The sequence below is a fragment of the Microcaecilia unicolor genome, chromosome 2 (genome assembly GCF_901765095.1).
Source record: "Microcaecilia unicolor chromosome 2, aMicUni1.1, whole genome shotgun sequence".
Classification (NCBI taxonomy): Eukaryota; Metazoa; Chordata; class Amphibia; order Gymnophiona; family Siphonopidae; genus Microcaecilia; species Microcaecilia unicolor.
Window position 1 is genome coordinate 559,420,280 of NC_044032.1, and position 26,662 is coordinate 559,446,941.

Here is a 26,662-nt window from a genome sequence, read left to right on the forward strand (position 1 = left end):
TGCAGCGTCGCCGGAGCGTCCCGGGCATGGAAGTTCCCTGGTGCAGGTGCACCTGGTGCTCTGGGTTCACATTCATGAATGGGACTGAGGAGGGGTGGGGTACTTGATTTTTAATATGAGCTAATAGATATTTAAAATTACAACAGTTAATGCCTTTGGAGACCAGAAATCATAGCCAGTCTAATCCCGGGGAGGGGGTGGACCTGACACTTTCAGAGGTATGATCTGGATAAGGGACTCAAATTATTGGTGGATAATTTTAATGCTACTTAAGAAGAATCAAATTTCTACTCTAAAGCAATCCCTTCAAAACAAAAGTTTGTCAATTACCCAGTGCAAAAGGCTGCTTAAATTGGAACAGGTTTTCCCGCTGTGTGTAGTCTTACATTTTTAACCTTGCTTTTGTGCTCTTATATATTTTCCAGCTACGAGCCTTTGTTTAATTTTAATATGTAGACTGCTTTTGCCAAATTGCTTTGGTTCAAAGCAGATTACAACAGTTAAAAAAATAAATGAAACTAATTATATAGTTCAGTACTAATTGCATTATCAAAACTAACCACAAGACAACATCAACCACCCCACCTGCCTATTTTCTATCAAAATCTCTCAAGGCATACAAAAATGGTTATAAGGTAATTATAAAATTAACAAAATCATCCTTAAGTACAGATGTAACATCACTGACCCATAGCCTGTCAATTCCCATGATTACAACATTCCTTAAGGTTGCCATAGAGAGTGAGGCTTTCAGGTCCCAAGTAGTATGATGCCTTGTAGCAAACAATTATGCATATTTTGTTTCCAAGCCTCTTTCCAGTCACTCTTAAATATGGCTTAAGTACAAAAAAAAGCGTTACTGAGAAAAGATTGCCCTTTTTTAGGGGGGGAGGGGAGAGGGGATGGAATGTGTGTGAAATTTGCAGGGTAAATAGGCATTTCAGATTTGAATCGGATCCATCCCCTGCTTATTTTTTCATTTACAGATTGCTCCCTAACCCAGTCCTTTGCTTGAATATGGTTATTCAAGGTCAAGTTTAAAGTCTGATTAAAACTATCCAAGGCCTACCATATTTTGTTAAAATGACATCTCCACCCACCCACCCATTGGACTAGTCTTTGCCAGGACTAGGTAATCAGCTAAGGCAGCATCTTCTGGGGGCACCAAAGAGCAACCTCAGTTAAGCAGAGCTTACCTTGCATGAAGCCACCATCAGTCTGTACTGCCCGTTCTTCAAATAGAAAGCGATATCAGAAGGGAGCAGGACCAGCAGAGCAGACTGATAGCGGCTCTGCGCCTTTATGCCACTTTTTATCCCTAGGAGTCATTGCACTTGGGGGGGGGGGAGGGGTGGAAAGAAGATGGTGGACTGGAGTAAACCCTGTGCAGAGGGCTTCCTTTACTTATCCTGGGGGGGGGGGGCTGCCTTCCTCCTTTGTCAGCCCTGTGGGTGACATTATTTGATATTAAAGATGGAGGTGGTCAGAAGATGGATGTACCTGACTGCTTAGCGGCTATCATGTATACCCCCAGTTACATGGCAGCACTCTTTTATAAGGGAAAAATAGCCCTATAATAAAAAGGGTATTTTTCTTAAGTATGGTTAAGTGGTTAGTGTAGGCAGTGGTTCTCTTTAGTCACATGAACTTCCCTTTAACCAGAAGGTTTAATAGTCTTTCAGATGAGTGGAAGAATCAGCTTCAGTCTACTGTAATTGAGCTAATTTTTAGCTCAATTACAGCTGTTCAGCATTGATGGTATTTTCTTTCTGTAGCTGAAGCGTTTTCTCAAAACATATTTTGATATTCAAGATCTGGTTTTGTCCTCCTTCATGCCTTCAGCTCTGTTTGAACCAGGGATTATTAGGAAATCCCCCCCCCCCCCCCCCCCCATTTTATATGCCCCTCTCCCAATGATCCTAGTCTGATCATTGCAGCAACAATAGTGAGCTGTAGGCCATACATCAGGACACCTTTTTGGGACTCTGCAATCAGGCCTTTTAAGTTTAAATCTTTTTATTGAAAATTGATAACACAAATTAACAGATACAATTCTCAAGAAGGAACACAAATACAGAATGTCATCAAAGAAACTCACAATCAGGCCATGTAAATATAGCCACTAAGTGTTACTTTGTAGTGACAATTACTCCCTGTAATCTCCCCCCCTCCACACACACACACTGCCTCTGTAACATCCCCAAGCATCTATGTGGAAGACCTGACTCTGTACACAGCAGCCACTGAGCCCAACAACAGTTCTACATATACACCTGTCATTGGCTTAACCCAGTGGTTCCCAAATCTGGTCCTGGAGGCATCCCAGCCAGTCAGATTTTCAGTATATTCACAGTGAATGTTCATGAGATTTGATTTGCACACAGTGGAGGCAGGACCAGGTTTGGGAACCACTGGTTTAACCAAACAATTGTGTTCCCTAGAAAGGGCAAACTGTTCAGCAAGGACTGCTACTTAGGAAAGCTAGTTTCTGGAGCAGTTTGCACCTCTCTGCGCTGGTGAAGTTAGTTCCAGAGGGCTGGTCTGTCTGTGCTGCTGATGGCTTTTTGAATAAGATCTTTATGGCTTATAGGCCTGCACTGCTGTGCTGATGTAGAGGTTAAAGGAAAATATTGCAGGTTCCGATATATTATTTATGATAGCTGTTCCTCTCTATATAGTTAAGGTTGGGTTTTTGTTTTTTTGCTTCCTTTCACTCCTTGAATACGTTTTTAGTACCTCAATGGCATAATTATGCTTCAGTGGTTGCAACAAAATCAAAGTAATGTGTTTTTTTGTATTTCTGCAGAGCTAAAGGTGGGTAAAAAATTAAATGAAGGAAAAACAAAGGAGGTATATGAGCTGCCTGAACTCCCAGGGTACGTGCTGATGCAGTCCAAAGACCAGATAACAGCAGGAAATGCAGCTAGAAAGGATCATATGGAAGGCAAGGCAGCCATCTCTAACAAAACCACCAGCTGTGTGTTCAAACTGCTGCAGGAAGCTGGTGAGAATGCTTGGAAATATGTTGGCATTATCAAGGAAAACAAAAGGGGGCAGGAAAGGTACATAAAATGCAAAGACCAACTTGATGGGGGGGGGGGGGGGAGAGAATTGTCCACTCAATAAAAGATGACATCTTCCTTAGATTATTTAAACGAGAAAGGAAAGAGAAGGACACGGAAAAGGAGGAAATCTTAACATAAGTTCTTTGCTTAGCATTTACCAAAAAAGGGAAAGGTGGAGCAATAGCAATAAACTGTCACTCCTTGTCGTCTTGGGCAAATCACTTAACCCTCCATTATCTCAGGTACAGCTCGTTCTACCTGCTTATCGCTAGGGTCAGTAGCAGGGAAGCTTGCTACTTTTGGGGATTCTTCCAGGTACTTGTGACCTGGATTGGCCACTGTTAGTAGCAGGATATTGGGCTAGATGGACCATTGGTCTGACCCAGTATGGCAAGTTCTTACTTTCTTACATTACAGACCCTCGGGGGACAGGGAATACCTGCTGTATCTGAATTTAACTCAACCTTGAGCTGTTATGAAAAAAGTATATAACAAATCAAAAAGTGTTGGATCTAAAATGGGAAATGACATTGGAGTAATTACAAATCAAATTATGGAGGAAGAGAGACAAATGAGGGCATAAAACTATGGAATCCTAATACTGTACAGGTCAATGTAATAAATGAGCTAAAATTGACTTAATCCTCCCTCACAGCTCTGTTCAGCTTGTTCTTGAAGACTGGCGAGGAGTGGCCTAGTGGTTAGGGTGGTGGACTTTGGTCCTGGGGAACTGAGGAACTGAGTTCAATTCCCACTTCAGGCACAGGCAGCTCCTTGTGACTCTGGGCAAGTCACTTAACCCTCCATTGCCCCATGTAAGCTGCATTGAGCCTGCCATGAGTGGGAAAGCGCGGGGTACAAATGTAACAAAACAAAAAAAAAAAAGGAGCAATTGGACAAATACAAACCCACAAAACCAGCAGTGATTAAAGTGATGAGGAAAAAGAGCAGCATTTACAGCAAGCAGATTACAGGCCACCAGACAACTGATTTCACAATGGGAAGATCTTGTTAGATTTGATGGTGCTCTTTAGTGAGGTGACAAACATAAGCATTGCCATACTGGGACAGACCGAAGGTCAATCAAGTCCAGTATCCTGTTTCCAACAGTGGCCAGTCCAGGTCACAAGTAATCCAAATTGAATTGGAGAGTTCTATAGATATTGTCTGGTCTTTAATAAGATTCTTGATATGGGTGTAGGCCAGAAATTTGTGAGCTGGGAGGGGAAATGGTTGTGACAGAACAGGTCCACGGTAAATCATACACCATTGCCAACTCGTGGAAATGTTTTTTCTCTGAGGACAAGCAGACCAGTTAGGTGACGTCATCTGATGGAGCCCGGTGCGGACACTGACTATCAAAAAATTTTTAGAAGCTTCTAGCAGCATCCCACCATACATGTGCTATTGCCTTCCCACCTAATGGTCCAGTGTGGGTCTCTCAGTCTGTTTTTCCACGGAGCAGGGAGGACGCATCTTTGTGGTCTCCCTCAGCACTGTTATCTCTGCTTTTGGCAGTGCCTTCCTGTGTGGGTATTTCTCCCTCATTTTTGTCTTTAATTTCACTTTATTTCCCTTCTTAGTGTCTCTGACTCTTCAGGTTTTTCGTTCTTTTCACAGCTCTGTAGCCCACTTAAGCCTGAGCATCAACCTTGATTTGGGCTCTGCCTGTTTTTGTAGTCCAAAATTGAGGAATTTAATTTGGCCATGTTATCGGGTGATTTTGGTAACGGATCCGCATTCTTGGTGCATCGGGTGCCTTGGACCTAACCATGACCCTAATGTTTGTTTAAAAATGCAGCTGGGGACACACGGGGCATGTCAGGTCCAACAGGAGAGACGTTTTGGTTCCTCAGAGGCTGATTGACATTGGCACTGGAAGCATTGACCTTGATGGTTGGTAAGACTTCAACAACCACTGGGAGTATACCAGCTTCGAGGAGAACTCCACCTCTCTCAACATAAGGCACTGAAAGTAGGCCCCGGGACTGGTCAGCATCTGACTCAACACCAAGGGTACATATGGATTCAATGACGTCCTCGTCGACACCGCAGGACCATCATGCTGAGTATCAGGGGAAGCCCGAGAAACATAAGCATCGGTCCTCTTCGATGCACGGTTCCTGGAGCTCCGGTAGAGGGAGGAGTGCTTTCCCTCTTTGATAGAGGTGCCAGTGCACAAGTATCTGAGCAGCCAGGTTCCTGCTTACGGTTTGGCACTGATGTCTTCTCAGGCTTCCTCTGTCTTGGCTCCCCTGCCTTTGTCAATACTTCCCCTGAATGAGCAATATCAAGCTATACTTGGGGAGGAACTGACACAGATGCTGCAGTTGCAATCCACTCGGGCATCAAGGGCGCTTGGGCAAACTGCTGATCACCCTGCATTCTTCCTGAGGCTCCGTCCGTGCCTGTGGAGAGATCCTTGATATCAATCCATTCAGCACCACTCTTGATGTTGGGGTGTGGACATCGTTCCACTGAGCTGGCACAGACTCGGTCAGTACGAAGAGGAGTCTGATTGGGACCGCTTACGGGACTCAGAAGAAAATCCTAATTTCTTCTTGGAGGAGGAGTCTTATGGGGTCCCCTCTGATCTCTTCCCGCCTCGAGATGTAAATTTACACCTGAGGGTCTGTTTCAGTGGTTTATCAGAGAGGCTTCGGCCATCCCATTTAAGTTGCAGACTGAGGAAGAGCCCAGGGCAGAGATGTTAACTGTCCCGGACTACGAGGCCTCCTAAGGAAGAGGTCACAGTACCATTGCACCCTATCCTTAAAGATTCAGTGAACTGGGAATCTCCCTGTCAAACGCCTAGCCACCCACCTGGGGTTGCCTCGCGGCCACTTAGAGGGTCTATCCCCAGCACAGCTCAGGTCCGCCTGCAGCTTGTGCTCGACACGAGCACCCTCCTCCCACTGACTGGGTCACAACCACCTCTGGGCGAGTCTCCTTCTCTCAAACTATCCCCAGTGATTTCTAGGTTACTGGAGCCACACTCCCAGTGGTCTCACAGTTCCCAGAAAGCACTCAGACCCAACACACAAACACCAGAATTCTTTCAGTCTGGACAGAGAAGCGTCTTTTAAAAAAAATTGAACAGTGGAACAAAATAGAGCAATCAGCAAACAATAACAGGTAACTGAAATATGGATCAATTATAACTCCTAACTAAACATTTGTTTACTTTTTAGAAAGTACCTGGGGAGATCAGGGCATATAGCTGTTCACCAGTTATCAAATATAACTGTTTTTTTTTACAGGGCTTCAGCAAAGATCTCTCTCTACCTCCCCCCCCCCCCCCCCCCCCCTTCCAGGGCTGAAACTGAAGTAACAGCCAGCAACTTTCGGTAATTTCAAACTCTAGGCCAATCAGAGTCCAGTCAGCAAGTTTTAAAACACTATAGAATTAATTTAGGCAGTTTACAGGCTTAAAACACAGTGTTCAGTCACACTCCCCTTTCAGTGCAGGTCGCACCAAAGAAGGTGAATACACAGTATCCTATCCAGAAGGCTCCCAGATTTGAGAGGGCCCAGCTGCCTCACCACTCTTTTGGTTGTCAAAGCCGCCCTAAACGAGCTAGGAGTTCCAGGACTCATACTCAGCTCCCCCAGGTAGAGAGGCGCAGACACTAGACTCGTTTGGGAGGAAGACTTTTCAGGCCTTGATGCTTATTGCCCCCATCTAGTCCTACCAACTTTACACAAGCCTTTACTTGAAATCTTTGCTAAACAGTACACTAAGTCTTGTGGATTCTCTCCCTCAGGATCAAGCTGCAGAGCTTTGCCAGTTGGTCAAAAGCAACTGGTGTGCAGGAAGTATCTGGCCAGGGGCACTTACTATTCATTTGATATTGCATCCAGACTCTATGCCATGGGTGTAGGAATGTGCAGACTCTCATGACTGCATGTCTCTGGAACCAGAGGTTCAGGAGAGGTTGGTGGACATACCTTGCCGAGGAGATATTTTTGGGGACAAGGTGGAGGAGGTCGTTTACCTCATCATGAAACATACTGATACCATCCAGTCCTGTCTTTGCAGCCTCTTCTAGGAAGTTTATGAGCAGGCCTAGATGGCAACCCTACTACTCTCAAAGGCGTAGGTTTCCTCCGCCGCCTTCCTGCTCTGCCCAGAACTCCAATCGTTCTCATCCTTGTCAGCCCTGTCCACAGAAACCCCAGCAAGCTCCACAGTCAAAGCAGGGGGTGAGCTTTTTGACTGGCTCCAGGAGAGAATAGCCACAGTACAAATAACTGTCGTGGACAGCCTACTGGTAGGGGGGAAGCTCATTTTTTTCCATCAAAGGTGGACCCTTTCTAACCTCTGACCTGTGCGTTCTTCAGATAGTTCGTCTCAGTTACTATGTTGGCATCAACCAAATTGCCCACCAAAAGCATCTTGTATGAGCTCTCGGCACATGCAAGTATTTGTAGAGGAAATCTCTGCTCTTCTGCAGGCCAGTGTAGTGAAATCTGTGCCACCAGGGGAAGAAGGGAAGGGATTCTATTCCAGGTACTTCCTTGTGCTCAAGAAAATGGGAGGATTTTGTCCTATCCTAGACAAGGACCCTGAAAAATTCCCAGTCAAAGAAAAAAGTTCAGGATGATTTCCCTGGGCACCTGTCTCACCATGATTCAGGACCAAGATTGGCTATGTTCCCTGGACTTAAAAGGATGCCAGTTACCCACATTTCAATACTTCCCAGTCACAGGAAGATTTCAAATAGGGAACATCACTACCAGTACCCTGTTCTGCCATTTGGCCTCACATCGGCTCCCGAGGTATTCACCAAGGGGTTGTAGCAGTGTATTTACGCAGACTGGGAGTCTAAATGTTTCCCTATCTGGACGATTGACTGGTCAAGAGCATATTGCAGAAGGGAGCAATGGAGTCAGTTCACCTCTTTGGGTGTTAGAACTGCTAGGTTTGTGATAAACTACCCTAAGTCCCACCTACTCTCGGTTCAGCAGTTGAGTACATAGGAGCCCTGCTAGATACATTGCAGGCTCATCTTCCTTTGCCGAGGGCAGACACTTTGCTATCTCTCGCCTTGCAGGTCCGATGCAGCAAGCAGGTCGCAACTTGGCAAATGTTGAGATTAACATGCACTCCTATGACATGTCTCTGTTTGAGAGGCCCAGTGGGACTGTAGCTTCCCAGTGGCTTTAGGCAGCAGGGAACCTAGTGGATGTCATCCAGATTCCTCCAGAGTTGACTCATGCTTGTGGACAATTGGAACGAATTTGACTGTTGGACTACCGTTACAAATTCATCTGCCTCAGAAGGTGTTAACAACAAAAATCATCCAACTTGGGATGGGGAGCTCATATTGCACCCAGTCTCATAAAAGACTGACTATATCAACTGCCTTGCTCAGGGCCATTTGGAACGCTCTAAAGGCTTTCAGAGATTTGCTAAAACACCAAATTATTCTCATTCAAATGGACAACCAGGTTGCAGTGTTATGTGAACAATCAGGAGGGTACGGGATACTATCCCTTGTCAGGAGGCAGTAGACCCTCCACGGAATAGTCCTTCAACCACACGAGTGGTCGCTCAACATAGGCATGGCACGGCACTCCCTCAGTGGATCTTTTGCCACTCATCTCAACAACAAAGTCCCCCAGTTCTGTTCCAAGCTCAGATCACACGGCACTCTAGTATCAGATGCCTTTCTCCTATGTTTGGGGGAGGGTTTTCTGTATGCATATCTTCCAATAACCTTCTTGTAGAGGAGACTTTACTGAAACTTGGACAACACCAAGGAACTATGATCCTAATGCCTCTTATTGTACAAGGCAGATCTGGCTCCCTTCTCTTCTGGAATTATCTTCTGAAGATCCATGGAGATTGGTCTGGTTCCCCCCCCCCCCCCCAACCCTCATCACTCAGAACGCAGGATCCTTTCTGCATCCCAACCTCCATTCCATGGCCCTCACAGCTTGGATGTTGGGAGCATAAAATTCTGGCCCTTAGGTTTGTCTGATGGTGTCTCTTGTGTCTTGCTGGCGTTCAGAAAAGACTTCACTAAGAGGTGTTACACTTCTTCTTTTTTTTTTCTTTTAAGTCGAAAAGGTGTGCCGTCTGATGTGAGGGCAAGACCTTGGATCCCCTCTCACTTGCCCTGCACAAACTGCTTGAATATCTCCTGCACCTCTGAATCAGGTTTAAAAAAAACAACTTGGTAAGGCGTTCATCTCAGTGCAATCGGTGCTTATCAGTGTGTAGAAGGTAAACCCATCTCTGTACAACCTCTAGTTGTTCAAGTCATGCAAGGTTTGTTATTGACAAAACCCCCTATCAAACCTCCAACTCGGTCTTGAAATCTCAACATTGTCCTCACCCAGCTGATGAAAGCTCTTTTCAGCCACTTGATTCCTGTCATTTGAAATATTTTACCTGGAAAGTTGTGCTTTTGGTGGTGGTCACTTCAGCTTGTAGAGTCAGTGAGCTTCAGGCCCTAGTAGCAGATCCACTTTACACTGTTTCATCCCAGTAGAGTAGTTCTCCATGTGCACCCTAAGTTCCTTCCTAAGGTAGTGTTGGAGTTCCATCTTAATCAGTCATTTTACCAACATCTTTCCCAAAACAATCCTGGCAAAAGTGTACTGCATATCTTAAGATTGCAAGCGAACCTTAGCCTTCTACCTGGAGTGGACTAAAGCTCATAGACAGTCCACTCACCTTTTTGTTTCTTTTGACCCAAATAGGATGGGGGTAGGCATTGGCAAATGCACAATTTCTAATTGGCTAGAAGATTGCATCTCCTTTACTTATGCTCAGGCTGTTCTAACTCTAGAGAGTCATGTCAAGGCTTATAGTGTCAGACTTGCTTGGTGGGTACTGATGCTACGTCTGTACCCACTTGAGATCAGTCTCCATAGAGGAGATTGCGAATGTACATAATGGTCTTATATCCACACATTCACACCTCATGACTGCCTTGAGCAGGATACTTGATGTGACAAGCAGTTTAGGCAGGCAGGCATTCCCTGAATGATTCGTTTGGTGTCTAGAATCCAATTCCACTCTCCTAGGCCCAGTGAAGGCTGCACCTTCACAACTAGTATGTAAATAGTTTCAGGTTAATTGACTTTCAGGCCTCAACGTTTCGAGTCTCTCTATTACCCTAGCATTGTTGTTTTGGTGAGCCTGGTAGCTAGGGATTCCCAGCTATGAGAATACAATGGCCTGCTTGTCCTCAGAGAAGTCAAAGTTACTCACCTGTAGCAGGTGTTCTCTGAGGACAGCAAGCCAAGTATTCTCACAAATGACTGAGGAGCTCGCGCTGGAGGGCACCAATGCATGCACTGTGGGACACTGCTAGAAAGTTCTAAGTTAATCTCACAGGTCAGCATCTGCACCAGGCTCTGTCAGATGATGCCGCTCAACTGTCCTCAGAGACCACCTGCAATAGGTGAGTAACTTTGTTTTCTCTAATGATGTAGCCAGTCTAGCTGCTTGGGTGCACTCGGAGCAATATGTAGTTTGATTCTCCAAATTCTTTTTTCCTCAGCCAATTTAGTCTCTCCCCCCAACCATATTTCAGCAAGTCTTGACTCCCACTAGTCTGTCCTCCCAGTGAGCTGCCATCATCCTGTCCCCATCCCTACAGACTGGATCTTTCTCTGGTTTAATGCCCCCTGAGCCTTTCCACAAGATAGGACCACTGTTCTCTTTTTTTTTTTTTTTTCCCCTTCCAGCATTATGTGGCTCCTGGTGAGCTTGTTCCATGTAGTGTCCAAATGTCTTCATTGTTCGTACAATCTCACAAGAATAAAATGGGAGTTTGCACGCTGCATAACTCAAACGTACAGAGCTGAAGAAAAGCAAAGTAGTTGTGCTGAGGATAGTGCCAGCAGAAATCCTCTGGACTGGGTGGGGGGACATATCTATTGTGAGAAGAGAGTTAAGGAGCCACAACTGGAGTCAGTGGGGTTACCACTGGTCCCCAGGCCTTTCAGTGAAGAACACTGTTCTAGGCTGATATGTAAGGGCAAGAGGGGAGGATTTGTGTGTTTTTGATGATCACTCTTTACTGTTATAGGAGTTAAAACAGCATTTGTCAGAAAATACAGCGACACCGCCTTTGTTGCTGCACAGTGTGAAATGATCCCAATTGAATGGGTGTGCAGGAGGATCGCTACTGGCTCTTTCCTGAAGCGACACCCTGGTGTCAAGGAGGGATATAAGTTCTACCCGCCCAAGCGCGAGATGTTTTTCAAGGTAAGCGGTAACTGTAGAATGACCAGTCCAGACACACTGAATATCTGCCTGTAAGTTTAAAACTGATCCATTGGTCTATTTAACGATATTCACTGAGAGTTCATTAATAGATGTCTGTGTTTTGGTTTAATAACCTGGGGGTGATGGTAATGGTGCTACTGTGATTTTCACTTCTGATCAATTATTGAACCCTGAGCACTGATTTGTGGTTTTTGAGGGTCATATCCCTTTGTGCAGAATTTCCTCTTCAGAAAGTTTGGCTCATTCCTGGTTCAGGTTTTTACACCCCTACCAACTTTCTCTTAGGCATGGCTCTCACCAGCTCTGTATCCTAAACTTAGCTGGCACACTTGACTTCCAAGAATTTCAGCTCCCGGCTTTCTTTCCTAACTCCTCCAGTTTTCTCCCTCCTGACCATTTTCTCTTTCCCCAGGATCGTATACTTCTAACTTATTTCCTACCCCATCCCATGAGCAAATCGGTAGTCTGAGACGAGGTGGCAGAAGAAGAGGAGGCAACCCCATGAGTAGCTGCTCTCCTCCTTTGATGCAGGTTGATAAACAGAGCAATTGGGATTTTGTACAGGAGAACAGGAGCCAGTATGTGGGCAGGGGGGTAGAGAGAGCATTCTTAAGTTTCTGTCGTGGAAAGGGTAAGGCAGGAGAGAAACCATGTCTGTTGCAGCTGCGTGTACTGTGTCCTTGAGCATGTGCAGAATTTCCTCTGGTATGATATCCCGATGCACTGATATGTGTATAATTTACTATAAAAATATGTAAGAAATTAAATACTCAGTTCGTAGGCTATGGTGACTCTAGTTATAGCTTGTATTGGTGCTTTACTCAGACAAATGGTGTCAGAACCCACGAGGAGGGAGCGACGCTAGATCTGGTACTCACAAATGGGGATAATGTGTCAAATGTCCGAGTGGGTGCCCACCTGGGCAACAGTGACCATCAAACGGTTTGGTTTGATATGACGGCTGAAGAGGAGGGTGGCCACTCAAAACCCTAGATTTCAAACATGCTGCCTTTAGTAAAATGGGGGAATACCTGAGGAAGGAGCTGATGGGATGGGAGGAAATACAAGAAGTGGAAGGACAGTGGTCCAGACTGAAAGAAGCTATAAATAGGGCCACGAACCTTTATGTAAGGAAAGTAAATAAAAGCAAGAGAAAAAGGAAACTGATAGGTTCTCCAAGCAAGTGGCTGAGAAAATAAAGGCTAAAGAGTTGGCGTTCCAGAAATACAAAAAAAACTCATGAAAAGGGACACGAGGAGGAATACCGGATGAAACTGAAAGAAGCCAAGAGAGAGATACGACTGGCGAAAGCGCAAACGGAAGAACAAATGGCTAGAAATGTGAGGAGGGGTGGCAAAATTTTCTTCAGGTATATTAGTGAAAGGAAAACGACTAAAAAGGGAATTGAGACTAAAAGATACTGCGAACCGCTATGTGGATAATGATGAAGAAAAAGCAAATTTGCTAAATAGATACTTCTGTTCTGTTTTCATAGAAGAAAATCCTGGAGAAGGACCGCGATGGACTACAAAAAGTACAAATGAGATTGAAGTGGATAGAGCACCGTTCAGGGAAGAGAGTGTGTATGAACAACTTGAAAAGCTAAAGGTGGACAAAGCCATGGGGCCGGATGGGATCCACCCTAGGATATTGAGGGAGCTCAGAGAGGTTCTGGCGGGACCTCTTAAAGATTTGTTTAATAAATCCTTGGAGACGGGAGAGGTTCCGAGGGATTGGAGATCGGTGGATGTGGTCCCACTTCACAAAAGTGGTGATAGGGAAGAAGCTGCAAACTACAGGCCGGTAAGCCTCACTTCAGTTATTGGAAAAGTAATGGAAGCGATGCTGAAGGAAAGGATAGTGAATTTCCTGGAAGCCAATAAGTTGCAAGATCCAAGACAGCATGGATTTACCAAAGGGAAATCGTGCCAAACGAACCTCATTGAGTTCTTTGATTGGGTGACAGGAGAACTGAATCAGGGACGAGCTATGGACGTAATCTACTTAGATTTCAGCAAAGCTTTTGACAGACGCCAGAGGGTGGTGGTGAATGGAATTCGCTCGGAGGAGCGAAAGGTAAGTAGTGGAGTGCCTCAAGGATCGGTGCTGGGGCCAATTCTGTTCAATATATTTGTGAGTGACATTGCCGAAGGGTTAGAAGGTAAAGTTTGCCTATTTGCGGATGATACTAAGATCTGTAACAGAGTGGACACCCTGGAGGGAGTGGAAAACATGAAAAAGGACATACGGAAGCTAGAAGAATGGTCTAAGGTTTGGCAATTAAAATTCAATGCGAAGAAATGCAAAGTGATGCACTTAAGAAGTAGAAACCCACGGGAGACGTATGTGTTAGGTGGGGAGAGTCTGATAGGTACGGGCGGAGAGAGGGATCTTGGGGTGATAGTATCTGAGGATTTGAAGGCGACGAAACAGTGTGACAAGGCGGTGGCAGTAGCTAGAAGGTTGTTAGGCTGTATAAAGAGAGGTGTGACCAGCAGAAGAAAGGGGGTGTTGATGCCCCTGTATAAGTCGTTGGTGAGACCCCACCTGGAGTATTGTGTTCAGTTTTGGAGGCCGTATCTTGTTAAGGATGTAAAAAGAATTGAAGCGGTGCAAAGAAAAGCTACGAGAATGGTATGGGATTTGCGTTACAAGACGTATGAGGAGAGACTTGCTGAACTAAACATGTATACTCTGGAGGAAAGGAGAAACAGGGATGATATGATACAGACGTTCAAATATTTGAAAGGTATTAATCCGCAAACCTTTTCCGGAGATGGGAAGGTGGTAGAACGAGAGGACATGAAATGAGATTGAAGGGGGGCAGACTCAAGAAAAATGTCAGGAAGTATTTTTTCACGGAGAGAGTAGTGGATGCTTGGAATGCCCTCCCGCAGGAGGTGGTGGAAATGAAAATGGTAACGGAATTCAAACATGCGTGGGATAAGCATAAAGGAATCCTGTGCTGAAGGAATGGATCCTCAGGAGCTTAGTCAAGATCGGGAGGCGGGGCTGGAGGTTGGGAGGCGGGGATAGGGCTGGGCAGACTTATACGGTCTGTGCCAGAGCCGATGGTGGGAAGCGGGACTGGTGGTTGGGAGGAGGGGATAGTGCTGGACAGACTTGTACGGTCTGTGCCAGAGCCGGAGTTGGGAGGCAGGGCTGGGGAGGTGAGGATAGTGCTGGGCAGACTTATACGGTCTGTGCCTGTGCCAGAGCCGGTGGTTGGGAGGTGGGGCTGGTGGTTGGGAGGCGGGGATAGTGCGGGGCAGACTTATACGGTCTGTGCCCTGAAGAGCATAGGTACAAATCAAAGTAGGGTATACACAAAAAGCAGCAAATATGAGTTATCTTATTGGGCAGACTGGATGGACCGTGCAGGTCTTTTTCTGCCGTCATCTACTATGTTACTATGATTTGTGTGGTAAGCCTAAAACTACCCAGAAGGCGTGCAAGGAAGCAGAGGGAATGGAGGTATGTAAAAACATTTATATAAACTTCTATACCACCTTTCCACCCAGAGGTCAATCAGGGTGGTGTACAATTTAAATAAAACAAAGTTAAAACAGTGAATGTACTATAGTTAAAACAAAAAAACTGTTCCACTCTTTCCATCTACAAATAAGAACAGTCACAAATACAGTAACTAAGTTGGAAAAAAACAGAAGATATTTACCTCTGTTTACTGAACCGCACTAGCAGCTGTCGACACGTTGACGTGCGTGTTATTAAACAGGGGGATTAGTGAACTAATAACACTAGCTAGTACAACATCCATCATTGCTTTGTGTTATGTCTGCGTCCTTGTACACAAAGAAGTGGTATGCAGGGTTTTTGGTTTTGTAGAATTAACCTGGTCAAGTTGGTGTACACCTGTGGCGATCTAGCACCTGGTATAATCCGAAGTCGTCTACATTTGCTGTTTTTAAAGCATTTATACAGTCTCCTAAGCTGAGCATAATGAACTCTTACTTTGATTCCATATTTGCATATACCCCTGCCCCTGCCTTGCAGGCACCCAGGCTTCTGGTGCCTTTGAGTACCTATGTGCCCCCCCCCCCTTTTCTTTCCTCAGGCTCTTATAGTAGGTCAGCTTACAATTGCTGCTTCCTTGTCATCAAGCAGGTGAAGCCATTACTTATGGGTTGTGTCCATCAACCAGCAGGGGGAGATAGAGAGCACTCAAATTTCACAGTGCCACATGGTCAGCTAGCTCCACTGCCTCTCCAGTATTCTCTATCTCCCCAAGCAGGGTGGTTGCAGCTTGATCAAGCTCCTTAAAAAATCTGCCTGGGGGTGGCTCCTGGCTTGCCAGTTGTTAGCCGGGGTGTTAGAGGCTATAGCAGCTTCACTTTAAAGGCACATAGGTTAGCCCTTTCCCTGCCTTACCCATCCCCCCAGTGGATGTGAGCACATTAGTTTCACTTTTCCCTGCTCTTTCCCACTCTATACTTGGTGGATGCAGGCACATTGGTTCGCCTTTCCCACTGTTCTGTACCTCCGGAGTTGATTTGATTGCCTCTTTTGCTGTTTTCTCTGCTTTCCTCACAGCGTTTAAAAAAAAAAAAAAAAAGCAAGAGGTTTTCTTCAGTTTCTACAGCGTGACCGGAGCTTGTATACGCGGTCCAGTGAGGTAAGAGTGTTTTCTGACTCCTCCGGGGAGGGCCCGCGATTGGGATGTTTTTGGCGCGAAGCCGCCATTTTGAATTTTCCGCTGTTTTTCGGCAATGGCTGCAGAGAGTGTTAAGCGCTGTTCCAAGTGTGGCAAGCGCAGATCAGCAGCGGGGCTCTGTAAAACATGCTGTTCAGGCGTAAGAGCCGGCCCGAGCATGGCGAGCGATGATTCTTCCCGCTTGGTGGAGCTGGCAGCGGGCGCCATTTTGAAAGCACCACATGGCACGACTCCCGCTGAGGCGGAGGGTCTGGAGACCGGAGGGGGCCCTCGAATTGAAGCTGGCCAAAGAGCTACTAGCCCCGGACTGGAACCAGGTGCCCAGGGCGAGTTTTTCTCCCCAGACTGTGTATTATTGCTTCATAATGCATATATGCTTAAAAGAGCTCAGCCACAGGGGTTTTCTACTGCCCCCCTTACTGCCCTCCGGTGGATGCAGGCCTGGGTTTGCCCTCTGAGGCGTTTTTCCCTGATAGCTGGCCGCAAGAGAAGCGCAGAAGGGTAAATTCCCTTTCAGAGAGTGGCGCACCCCCCCCCCCCCCCCCCCCCCCCCCCGTGGTCGGATGTGGTGACTCTGAGGGGTCTGGCAGGCCCTCGTGGCCAGAGGAAGGTGCAGAAGGGCCACTGGATCCAGATGATCCGTCCGCGGTGAGGATTTTTCACCGCAAGGAGCTGCCAGCGCTTATTTCAGATTGTCTTACAGGTCCTCTCTATTGAAGAGCCTGGGAGTGGCGTGGCCTCCTTTGGAAATCCGAGGATGGCAAGTACCAAAAAGCCTGCTCGAGCCTTTCCTTTGCATGATTCCATCCAAGAGCTTATTTCAGCTCAATGGGCTGACCCTGAAGGACCTTTGAAAGTTTCCAGGGCTAAGGGGCAATTATACCCTCTGAGTGAGGAGCATTTGGCTAGCTTTGCAATGCCTAAGGTGGATGCCCTAGTCACAGCTGTGACAGAGAACTACCCTCCCGGTTGAAGGAGGTGTTGCCCTGAAGGACATGCAAGACCGTAGACTGGAATCAGCACTTAAACGGTCCTTTGAAATTGCTGATCTTACTATTCGGGCGTCTGCATGCAGTTGTTATGCTGCTGGAGCCTGCCTGGCATGGTTGCCACAGGCAGTGGAACAGCCCGGTGATGGAGCGGAGCCCTTGTCTGAAGTGGCTCCGCGAATGGAGACGGCCTTGTCCTTTTTGGCTGACGCCCTTTATGATATTGTCAGAGCTTCGGCTAAACAGATGGCTGTAGCAGTGGCGGCTCGCCGTCTTCTGTGGCTACGGCATTGGGCGGCGGACATGGCCTCTAAGCAAAGGTTGGTGAAGTTGCCCTTTGAAGGCCTTCTCCTGTTGGGTGAGGAGTTGGAGAAAATTGTGAAAGGCCTGGGAGATGCTAAACCCCAGCGCTTACCCGAGGATAGGCCGCGGCCTCCCTCCAAGGGTCAGGTGGTTCACTCCTATTATAGACCTCGCTTCCGTGAAGCTAGAAGGTACCGCCCGGGGCATTCTGCTGGGTCCACTTCTCGTGGCCGGTTTTCAGCAGAGGAACTCCTTTCGCTCGGACAAACGTTCCGCAGCAGCAGGCTCAAGACCTGGAGTTCAAGGGCGACCCTCTCAATGAGGGTGCGCCGGCCCCCTCCTCGATTCCTGTTATAGGAGGACGTCTTTCCCTCTTTCTCGAGGAGTGGGCCAAGATTACCTCAGATCAGTGGGTCTTGGACCTGATCAGAGAAGGATACCGAATAGAATTCGATGCCCCGATAAGAGACGTGTTTGTGGAGTCCCGATGCGGTTCTGCCGCCAAACGGGCGGCGGTAGAGGAGACCTTACAAGGCTTGATTCACATTGGGGCGGTTTCCCCCCGGTGCCTCCCGCCGATTTCGGCTGCGGTCGCTACTCCATTTACTTTGTGGTGCTGCGAAAAGGTGGGTCTTTTCGCCCTATTAGTACATAAGTACATAAATACATAAGTAGTGCCATACTGGGAAAGACCAAAGGTCCATCTAGCCCAGCATCCTGTCACCGACAGTGGCCAATCCAGGTCAAGGGCACCTGGCACGCTCCCCAAACGTAAAACATTCCAGACAAGTTGTACCTAAAAATGAGGAATTTTTCCAGTCCATTTAATAGCGGTCTATGGACTTGTCCTTTAGGAATCTATCTAACCCCTTTTTAAACTCCGTCAAGCTAACCGCCCGTACCACGTTCTCCGGCAATGAATTCCAGAGTCTAATTACACGTTGGGTGAAGAAAAATTTTCTCCGATTCGTTTTAAATTTACCACACTGTAGCTTCAACTCATGCCCTCTAGTCCTAGTATTTTTGGATAGCGTGAACAGTCGCTTCACATCCACCCGATCCATTCCACTCATTATTTTATACACTTCTATCATATCTCCCCTCAGCCGTCTCTTCTCCAAGCTGAAAAGCCCTAGCCTTCTCAGCCTCTCTTCATAGGAAAGTCGTCCCATCCCCACTATCATTTTCGTCGCCCTTCGCTGTACCTTTTCCAATTCTACTATATCTTTTTTGAGATACGGAGACCAGTACTGAACACAATACTCCAGGTGCGGTCGCACCATGGAGCGATACAACGGCATTATAACATCCGCACACCTGGACTCCATACCCTTCTTAATAACACCCAACATTCTATTCGCTTTCCTAGCCGCAGCAGCACACTGAGCAGAAGGTTTCAGCGTATCATCGACGATGACACCCAGATCCCTTTCTTGATCCGTAACTCCTAACGCGGAACCTTGCAAGACGTAGCTATAATTCGGGTTCCTCTTACCCACATGCATCACTTTGCACTTGTCAACATTGAACTTCATCTGCCACTTGCACGCCCATTCTCCCAGTCTCGCAAGGTCCTCCTGTAATCGTTCACATTCCTCCTGCGACTTGACGACCCTGAATAATTTTGTGTCATCGGCGAATTTAATTACCTCACTAGTTATTCCCATCTCTAGGTCATTTATAAATACATTAAAAAGCAACGGACCCAGCACAGACCCCTGCGGGACCCCACTAACTACCTTCCTCCACTGAGAATACTGGCCACGCAATCCTACTCTCTGCTTCCTATCTTTCAACCAGTTCTTAATCCATAATAATACCCTACCTCCGATTCCATGACTCTGCAATTTCTTCAGGAGTCTTTCGTGCGGCACTTTGTCAAACGCCTTCTGAAAATCCAGATATACAATATCAACCGGCTCCCCATTGTCCACATGTTTGCTTACCCCCTCAAAAAAATGCATTAGATTGGTGAGGCAAGACTTCCCTTCACTAAATCCGTGCTGACTTTGTCTCATCAGTCCATGTTTTTGTATATGCTCTGCAATTTTATTCTTAATAATAGCCTCCACCATCTTGCCCGGCACCGACGTCAGACTCACCGGTCTATAATTTCCCGGATCTCCTCTGGAACCCTTCTTAAAAATCGGAGTAACATTGGCTACCCTCCAGTCTTCCGGTATTACACTCGATTTTAGGGACAGATTGCATATTTCTAACAGTAGCTCCGCAAGTTCATTTTTTAGTTCTATTAATACTCTGGGATGAATACCATCAGGTCCCGGTGATTTACTACTCTTCAGCTTGCTGAACTGACCCATTACATCCTCCAAGGTTACAGAGAATTTGTTTAGTTTCTCCGATTCCCCCGCTTCAAATATTCTTTCCGGCACCGGTGTCCCCCCCAAATCCTCCTCGGTGAAGACCGAAGCAAAGAATTCGTTTAATTTCTCCGCTACGGCTTTGTCCTCCTTGATCGCCCCTTTAACACCATTTTCGTCCAGCGGCCCAACCGACTCTTTGGCCGGTTTCCTGCTTTTAATGTATCTAAAAAAGTTTTTACTATGTATTTTTGCTTCCAACGCTAATTTCTTCTCAAAGTCCTTTTTTGCCCTCCTTATCTCCGCTTTGCATTTGGCTTGGCATTCCTTATGATCTATCCTGTTACTTTCAGTTGGTTCTCTTCTCCACTTTCTGAAGGATTGTTTTTTGGCTCTAATGATTTCCTTTATCTTACTGTTTAGCCACGCCGGCTGACGTTTAGTCTTTTTTCCCTTTTTTCTAATACGTGGAATATATTTGTCCTGAACCTCCAGGATGGCGTTTTTAAACAGCATCCACGCCTGATGCAAGTTTTTTACTCTGCGAGCTGCTCCTTTCAGTCTTTTTTTCACCATTTTTCTCATTTTGTCGTAATCACCTTTTCTATAGTTAAACGCTAGCGTACTTGATTTCCTAGTTTCACTTCCTTCAATGCCAATATCAAAACCGATCATATTATGATCACTGTTATCAAGCGGCCCTCGTATCGTTACCCCCTGCACTAGATCATGAGCACCACTAAGGACTAAGTCTAGTATTTTTCCTTCTCTTGTCGGCTCCTGAACTAGCTGTTCCATGAAGCTGTCCTTGATTTCATCAAGAAATCTTATGTCCCTTGCGTGTACAGATGTTACATTACCCCAGTCTATATGCGGGTAATTGAAATCCCCCATTATTATTGTGTTGCCCAGTTTGTTTGCGTCCCTGATTTCCTTTAACATTTCCGCATCCGTCTGTTCGTCCTGGCCAGGCGGACGGTAGTACACTCCTATCACTATCCTTTTCCCCTTTGCACATGGAATTTCAATCCACAGTGATTCCAAGGAGTGTTTTGCTTCCTGCAGAATTTTCAATCTATTTGATTCAAGGCTCTCGTTAATATACAATGCTACCCCTCCACCAATCCGATTCACCCTATCACTACGATATAATTTGTACCCTGGTATGACAGTGTCCCACTGGTTATCCTCCTTCCACCAGGTCTCAGAGATGCCTATTATATCTAATTTTTCATTTAGTGCAATATATTCTAACTCCCCCATCTTATTTCTTAGGCTCCTGGCATTCGCATATAGACATTTCAAACTATGTTTGTTGTTCCTAAGTACATCATGCTTAGTACTTGACAGTATTAATTGGCAATCTTTTGTCTGATTTTTATTGTTATTTAAAGATACCCGATCTACTATCTCTTTTGCAACCTCACTATCAGGATACTCTATCTTCCCTGTTATGGTGATATCTTTGAAAGATACCTTATCCCGAACCATGCTCTTTTGAGCGACTGTCGGCCTTCCCCCCATTTCTAGTTTAAAAGCTGCTCTATCTCCTTCTTAAACGCCGATGCCAGCAGCCTGGTCCCACTCTGGTTAAGATGGAGCCCATCCTTTCGGAATAGGCTCCCCCTTCCCCAGAATGTTGCCCAGTTCCTAACAAATCTAAAGCCCTCCTCCCTGCACCATCGTCTCATCCACGCATTGAGACTCTGGAGCTCTGCCTGTCTCTTGGGCCCTGCGCGTGGCACAGGTAGCATTTCAGAAAATGCTACCCTGGAGGATCTGGATTTCAGCTTTCTACCTAAGAGCCTAAATTTTGCTTCCAGAACCTCTCTCCCACATTTTCCTATGTCATTGGTACCCACATGTACCAAGACAGCGGACTCCTCCCCAGCACTATCTAGAATCCTATCTAGGTGACACGTGAGGTCCGCCACCTTCGCACCAGGCAGGCAAGTCACCAGGCGATCCTCACGTCCACCAGCCACCCAGCTATCTATATGCCTAATGATCGAATCACCAAGTACAACAGCTGTCCTAACCTTTCCCTCCCGGGCAACATTTGGAGATATATCCTCGGTGCGAAAGGATAATACATCCCCTGGTGGGCAGGTCCTGGCTACAGGAGTACTTCCTACTTCACCAGGGTGATGCTCTCCTTCTAGGAGACCTCCCTCCTCCAAGGTAGCACAGGGGCTACCTGACTGGAGGTGGGACTTCTCTACAACATCCCTGTAGGTCTCCTCTATGTACCTCTCTGTCTCCCTCAGCTCCATCAAGTCTGCTACTCTAGCCTCAAGGGAACGGACACGTTCTCTGAGAGCTAGGAGCTCTTTGCATCGGGCACACACATATGACACCTCACCAATTGGGAGATAATCATACATGTGACACTCAATGCAAAAGACTGGATAGCACCCCTCTCGCTGCTGGACTGCTGACTCCATCTTAGTGTTTTTTGAGTTTTTCCGTAATTTAAAACTTGCTAAAGTATTAAGGATATCAGCCTATCACTAACTTACAGTTCCTCCTTTAAACCCCAATCTTCAAATTCCGAAAGCACAAGCAAAATTTGTTCACTTACCAGAGAAATATCCTCTTCTCCCAGAACTTATTAGAAGGAGCACTGTGCACCTTGAGCAGAGGCCCCGAGTGGATCGGAACGGACCTGGGAGTCACTCTGGCGAAGGCTCCGAGGATATGCAGATGAGCTGCAAGTCCTCCACGGCACCTGAGAAGGCAACCGGTGGGAGAGCTGGGCACCTCTCAACCAAGAAAAGGCTTACCAGGGGTTAGGCCGAAGCCAGCATTCCTCCCCCTGAGGGTCACCTGATCCTGGCTAAGAAGTACCTGGTAGCTCTGGGTAGGTGGAGCGAAAGCCCTGGGTAACTGTGGCGAAGGCCCTGGGAAGGTCGGGGTGGATTTGGGAGTCACCCCGGATGCAGCTGTGAGGATATGCAGAACGCTGCAAGTCCTCCACAGCACCTGGTAGGAGCACTGTGCACCTTGAGCAGAGGCCCCGAGTGGATCGGAACGGACCTGGGAGTCACTCTGGCGAAGGCTCCGAGGATATGCAGATGAGCTGCAAGTCCTCCACGGCACCTGAGAAGGCAACCGGTGGGAGAGCTGGGCACCTCTCAACCAAGAAAAGGCTTACCAGGGGTTAGGCCGAAGCCAGCATTCCTCCCCCTGAGGGTCACCTGATCCTGGCTAAGAAGTACCTGGTAGCTCAAGCTTAATTCTTAAAAGAATTAAGTCCCTAAGAGTGCGGCATTTTCACATGGAAACCCTGCGCTCCGTCAGTGCGGCGGTACAGCCAGGAGAGTTTCTCACGTCTCTGGACCTGAAAGAAACTTACTTGCACATTCCAATTTGGCCCCCGCACCAGAAGTTTCTGCGGTTTGCGGTGATGGGAAAACATTTCCAGTTTTGGGCCGATCTGCATCTACAGTTTCTGTCGGCAGCTCACATTGCAGGTCAGAGCAACGTGCAAGCCGATTATCTAAGCAGGCATCAAATCGATCTAGCGGAATGGGAACTGGCAGACGAAGTATTCCTGCAGATATGTGCCAAATGGGGCAAGCCCGTAATGGATCTTATGGCGACAAGCTCAAATGCCAAAGTCCCGTGCTTTTCAGCAGATGGAGAGATCCTCGCTCAGCCGGGTTGGATGCCTTGGCTCAACCCTGGTCTCTGGTATGTGTTCCTTCCGTGGCCCTTGATAGGGCATATGCTCCTGCGGATTCGGCTTCACCCAGGAGAAGTGGTTTTCATCACCCCGGTTCGGCCCAGGGGGCCTTGGTATGCGGACCTCCGACAGATGCTAGTGGAGGCTCCCCTTCCTTTACCTCTGGTACCGAACCTGTTGTCGCAGGGACCGGTGGACATGGAGGACGCCTGCCGTTTTGGTCTTACGGCATGGCTATTGAGAGGGCGCAATTGAGAGGCAAAGGCTATTCCAATAATGTTATTTCCACTCTCCTGCAAGCCCGCAAGCGGTCCACTTCCGTGGCTTATGCCAGGATCTGGCGCCAGTTTGAGGCTTGGTGTGTTTCAAAAGCGATCACACCCATGCAGGCTCCTGTCTCGCCGATTTTGGACTTTTTGCAGGATGGTGTACAAAAAAGGCTTGACCTATAATTCCCTGCGGGTGCAAGTGACAGCATTGGCCTCCCTTCATGGTAAGGTTGCAGGCGTGTCTTTAGCTGCTCATCCAGATGTGGCACGGTTTCTTAGAGGGGTGCTTTGGCTCCGTCCTCCCGTGCGGGCACCTTGTCCAGCTTGGAACCTGGGGCTAGTTTTGAAGGCTCTGCAGGGTTCTCCTTTTGAGCCGCTACGGCGAGCTTCAGAGAAAGATTTGACACTAAAGGCCGTTTTTCTTGTGGCCATTACTTCGGCGAGACGGGTGTCAGAACTCCAGGCGCTGTCCTGTCGAGACCCATTTCTGCAATTTCCGAGTCTGGGGTCACGGTTCGTACCGTGCCTTCCTTCATGCCTAAGGTGGTTTCAGCGTTTCACCTAAACCAGCCTATTTTTCTACCCTCTTTTGTTAAGGAGGAGTTTCCAGAATCCTTTGGGCAGTTGCACCTGTTGGATGTGCGCAGGACTCTTTTGCAGTATCTGCGAGTTACTAATTCTTTCAGGACCTCTGATCATTTGTTTTACTATCTGGTTCTCGCAGAGGGTCTCCAGCGTTTAAAGCCACTATTGCCCGCTGGCTCAAAGAAGCTATCTTTTCAGCTTATCTTCTTGCCGGCCGGCCTCCACCTGTAGCCTTTAAGGCACATTCTACAAGAGCGATTTCTTCCTCTTGGTCTGAAACTGGAGCACTCTCTCTTCATGAGATTTGCAGTTCAGCAACATGGGCTTCGAAGCTCTCTTTTGCCCGACATTACAGGCTGGATGTGGCTGCTAGGAGGGATGCGCGTTTTGGAGCACAAGTGCTAGCGCGTGGTGTGACTTGTTCCCACCCTATATAGGGATTGCTTTGATACATCCCATATGTAATGGCTTCATCTGCTTGATGACAAGGAAGGGAAAATTAGGTTCTTACCTTGGTAATTTTCTTTCCTTTAGTCATAGCAGATGAAGCCATGAACCCTCCCTGTATGATTGTCTGTATGCTGTGAATCTGTTTCAGGTTCTGTTCTTGTTTCCTGAAGTTCTAATCCTTCCTTGGGAGAAAGTTGGAAAACAGTCTTCAGGATTCTTGTTCACTTATAGGAGGATGAGTTCATTCCCTCCGGTTCATGTGTAGGAGGTTGAGTTCATTCCCTCTAGGAGGATGTGTGTATTCCCTCCATAAATACAAAGAGGAGGACGAGTTTATTCCCTCCAGGAGGATGTGTTCATTCCCTCCTTTTGAGTTCATGCCCTTGTTATGGGGCCATCGTTCGCTGTGAGGAAAGTTCATGTTATTCCCATTGCGGTTTGTTATACTGCTTTGGAAGCTTCAAATACTGAAGAGGCAGTGGCACTAGCTGACCATGTGGCACTGTGAAATTTGAGTGCTCTCTATCTCCCCCTGCTGGTTGATGGACACAACCCATATGTAATGGCTTCATCTGCTATGACTAAAGGAAAGAAAATTACCGAGGTAAGAACCTAATTTTCCCTTCTTTCATGGCCTCTGTATGTTCTCTGTAAGGACCATTAAGTGAAAATATGTACACCTGTAATTCTGTGTCTTAACATTTAAAAACCAGAATTAAAGGGAATTTGGTGAAAATATAGGATAATAGTTGGTACCAGCTTACAGAATATTAGGGTAAGAAATAGAAGTAAAACAAAACAGAAAATAAGAGACCTTTTTTTATTGGACTAACTTAATACATTTAGCATCTTATTTTCTTTTCTATATTTTGTTTTGTTTCTATTTATTACCTTTAAAAGTGGTCTAACACAGCTACCACACCGCTTTACTGAAGAAAAGTAGGGAAAATGGAAAGATGAGAATTGGTACATTTGGTAGTGTGACTGTTTCAGAAATTGCCACATTTCCTTTTTTGCACTAGATATTACTGCTTCTGGTCTATTTTGCTGGTCTGTGACTTTAATTGCAAGTTAGAGTTTTGTCTTTGAGAAACAATTCATTCCATTTTCGTTTTGTGACACATCTTTAGATCTTCCTAGGCGTGGCTTCCATCACCAGCTTGTGCTGTATATTGTAGAGCAAAAGTTAAAATACACTTTGCTTGCCGCCTTGTTTTTTGCTGTTGGTATAGCTGTTTCCTTCTTAGTAGGATTCCCGTATCTCTCTTCAGTGAGGTGTTGCGCCAGGGATTTTGGTGTAGCACAAAGCTGTCTTTATGTTCAGGGGTTGTGTACACCAGTGTTCCCAGTTCCAGTCCTGCAGTACCCCTTGCTAGTCAGGTTTTCAGGATATCCACAATGAATATACATGAGATTTGCATATAATAGTGTATGCAAATCAAGTTCATGCATATTCATTTTGGATATCCTGAAAATGACTGGTAAGGGGTACTCAGAACTGGACTTGGGAAACACTGGCGTGATACTATGGGGTCACTGTTCAAAAGGGTTTAACCAGGCAGGAGACATTCCTGCCCAGTTAAATCCCATTGAGCTAGCCAATCCTGGACATTCAGCAGCACTTAACCAGGTAGTACTGCTGAATATCCCCACTAACAGGCTATCCCTTAAACCAGTGTTTCCCAAACCTAGTCTTGAAAGTACTGCTGAATATCCCTACTAACAGGCCATCCCCTAAATCAGTGGTTCCCAGCCTAGTCCTGGAGGCACCACAGCCAGTGTTTTAGGATATCTACTATGTCTGAACTCATACGTGCAGGTTGTGTTCTAAACATGGTAGCTCAATTGCAAGCCGCCTTTACATCATCTCAGGTGACTTGTATGTCAGTATCTTACTTACATAAATCCCTACTTGTGCTAATGCCTAAGAAATCTTATGCCCCCATTGTGGTAAGGTGGAAGCAATTTTTTTTTTTTTTTTTTTACACAAAATTGTTGATAACATGTATGGATGATCATTTGCTATACAGTTCTGGTTGTCATCAATAAAATTGATTAGCTTCAAGTTAAACAACCTC

The 26,662-nt window shown here is 46.5% G+C and overlaps 1 protein-coding gene across 10 annotated transcripts in view; it reads left to right on the plus strand.

The window, feature by feature from the left end:
* LOC115461542 (multifunctional protein ADE2) overlaps positions 1 to 26,662 on the plus strand; it is a 192,274-nt gene that overhangs the window by 149,431 nt on the left and 16,181 nt on the right. For all 10 annotated transcript variants that reach the window (XM_030191416.1, XM_030191419.1, XM_030191418.1 and 7 more), the window contains 2 exons: positions 2,807 to 3,004; positions 11,111 to 11,289. In XM_030191416.1, coding sequence (XP_030047276.1) covers positions 2,807 to 3,004; positions 11,111 to 11,289 — 377 coding nt within the window. The remainder of the gene's footprint in view (positions 1 to 2,806; positions 3,005 to 11,110; positions 11,290 to 26,662) is intronic.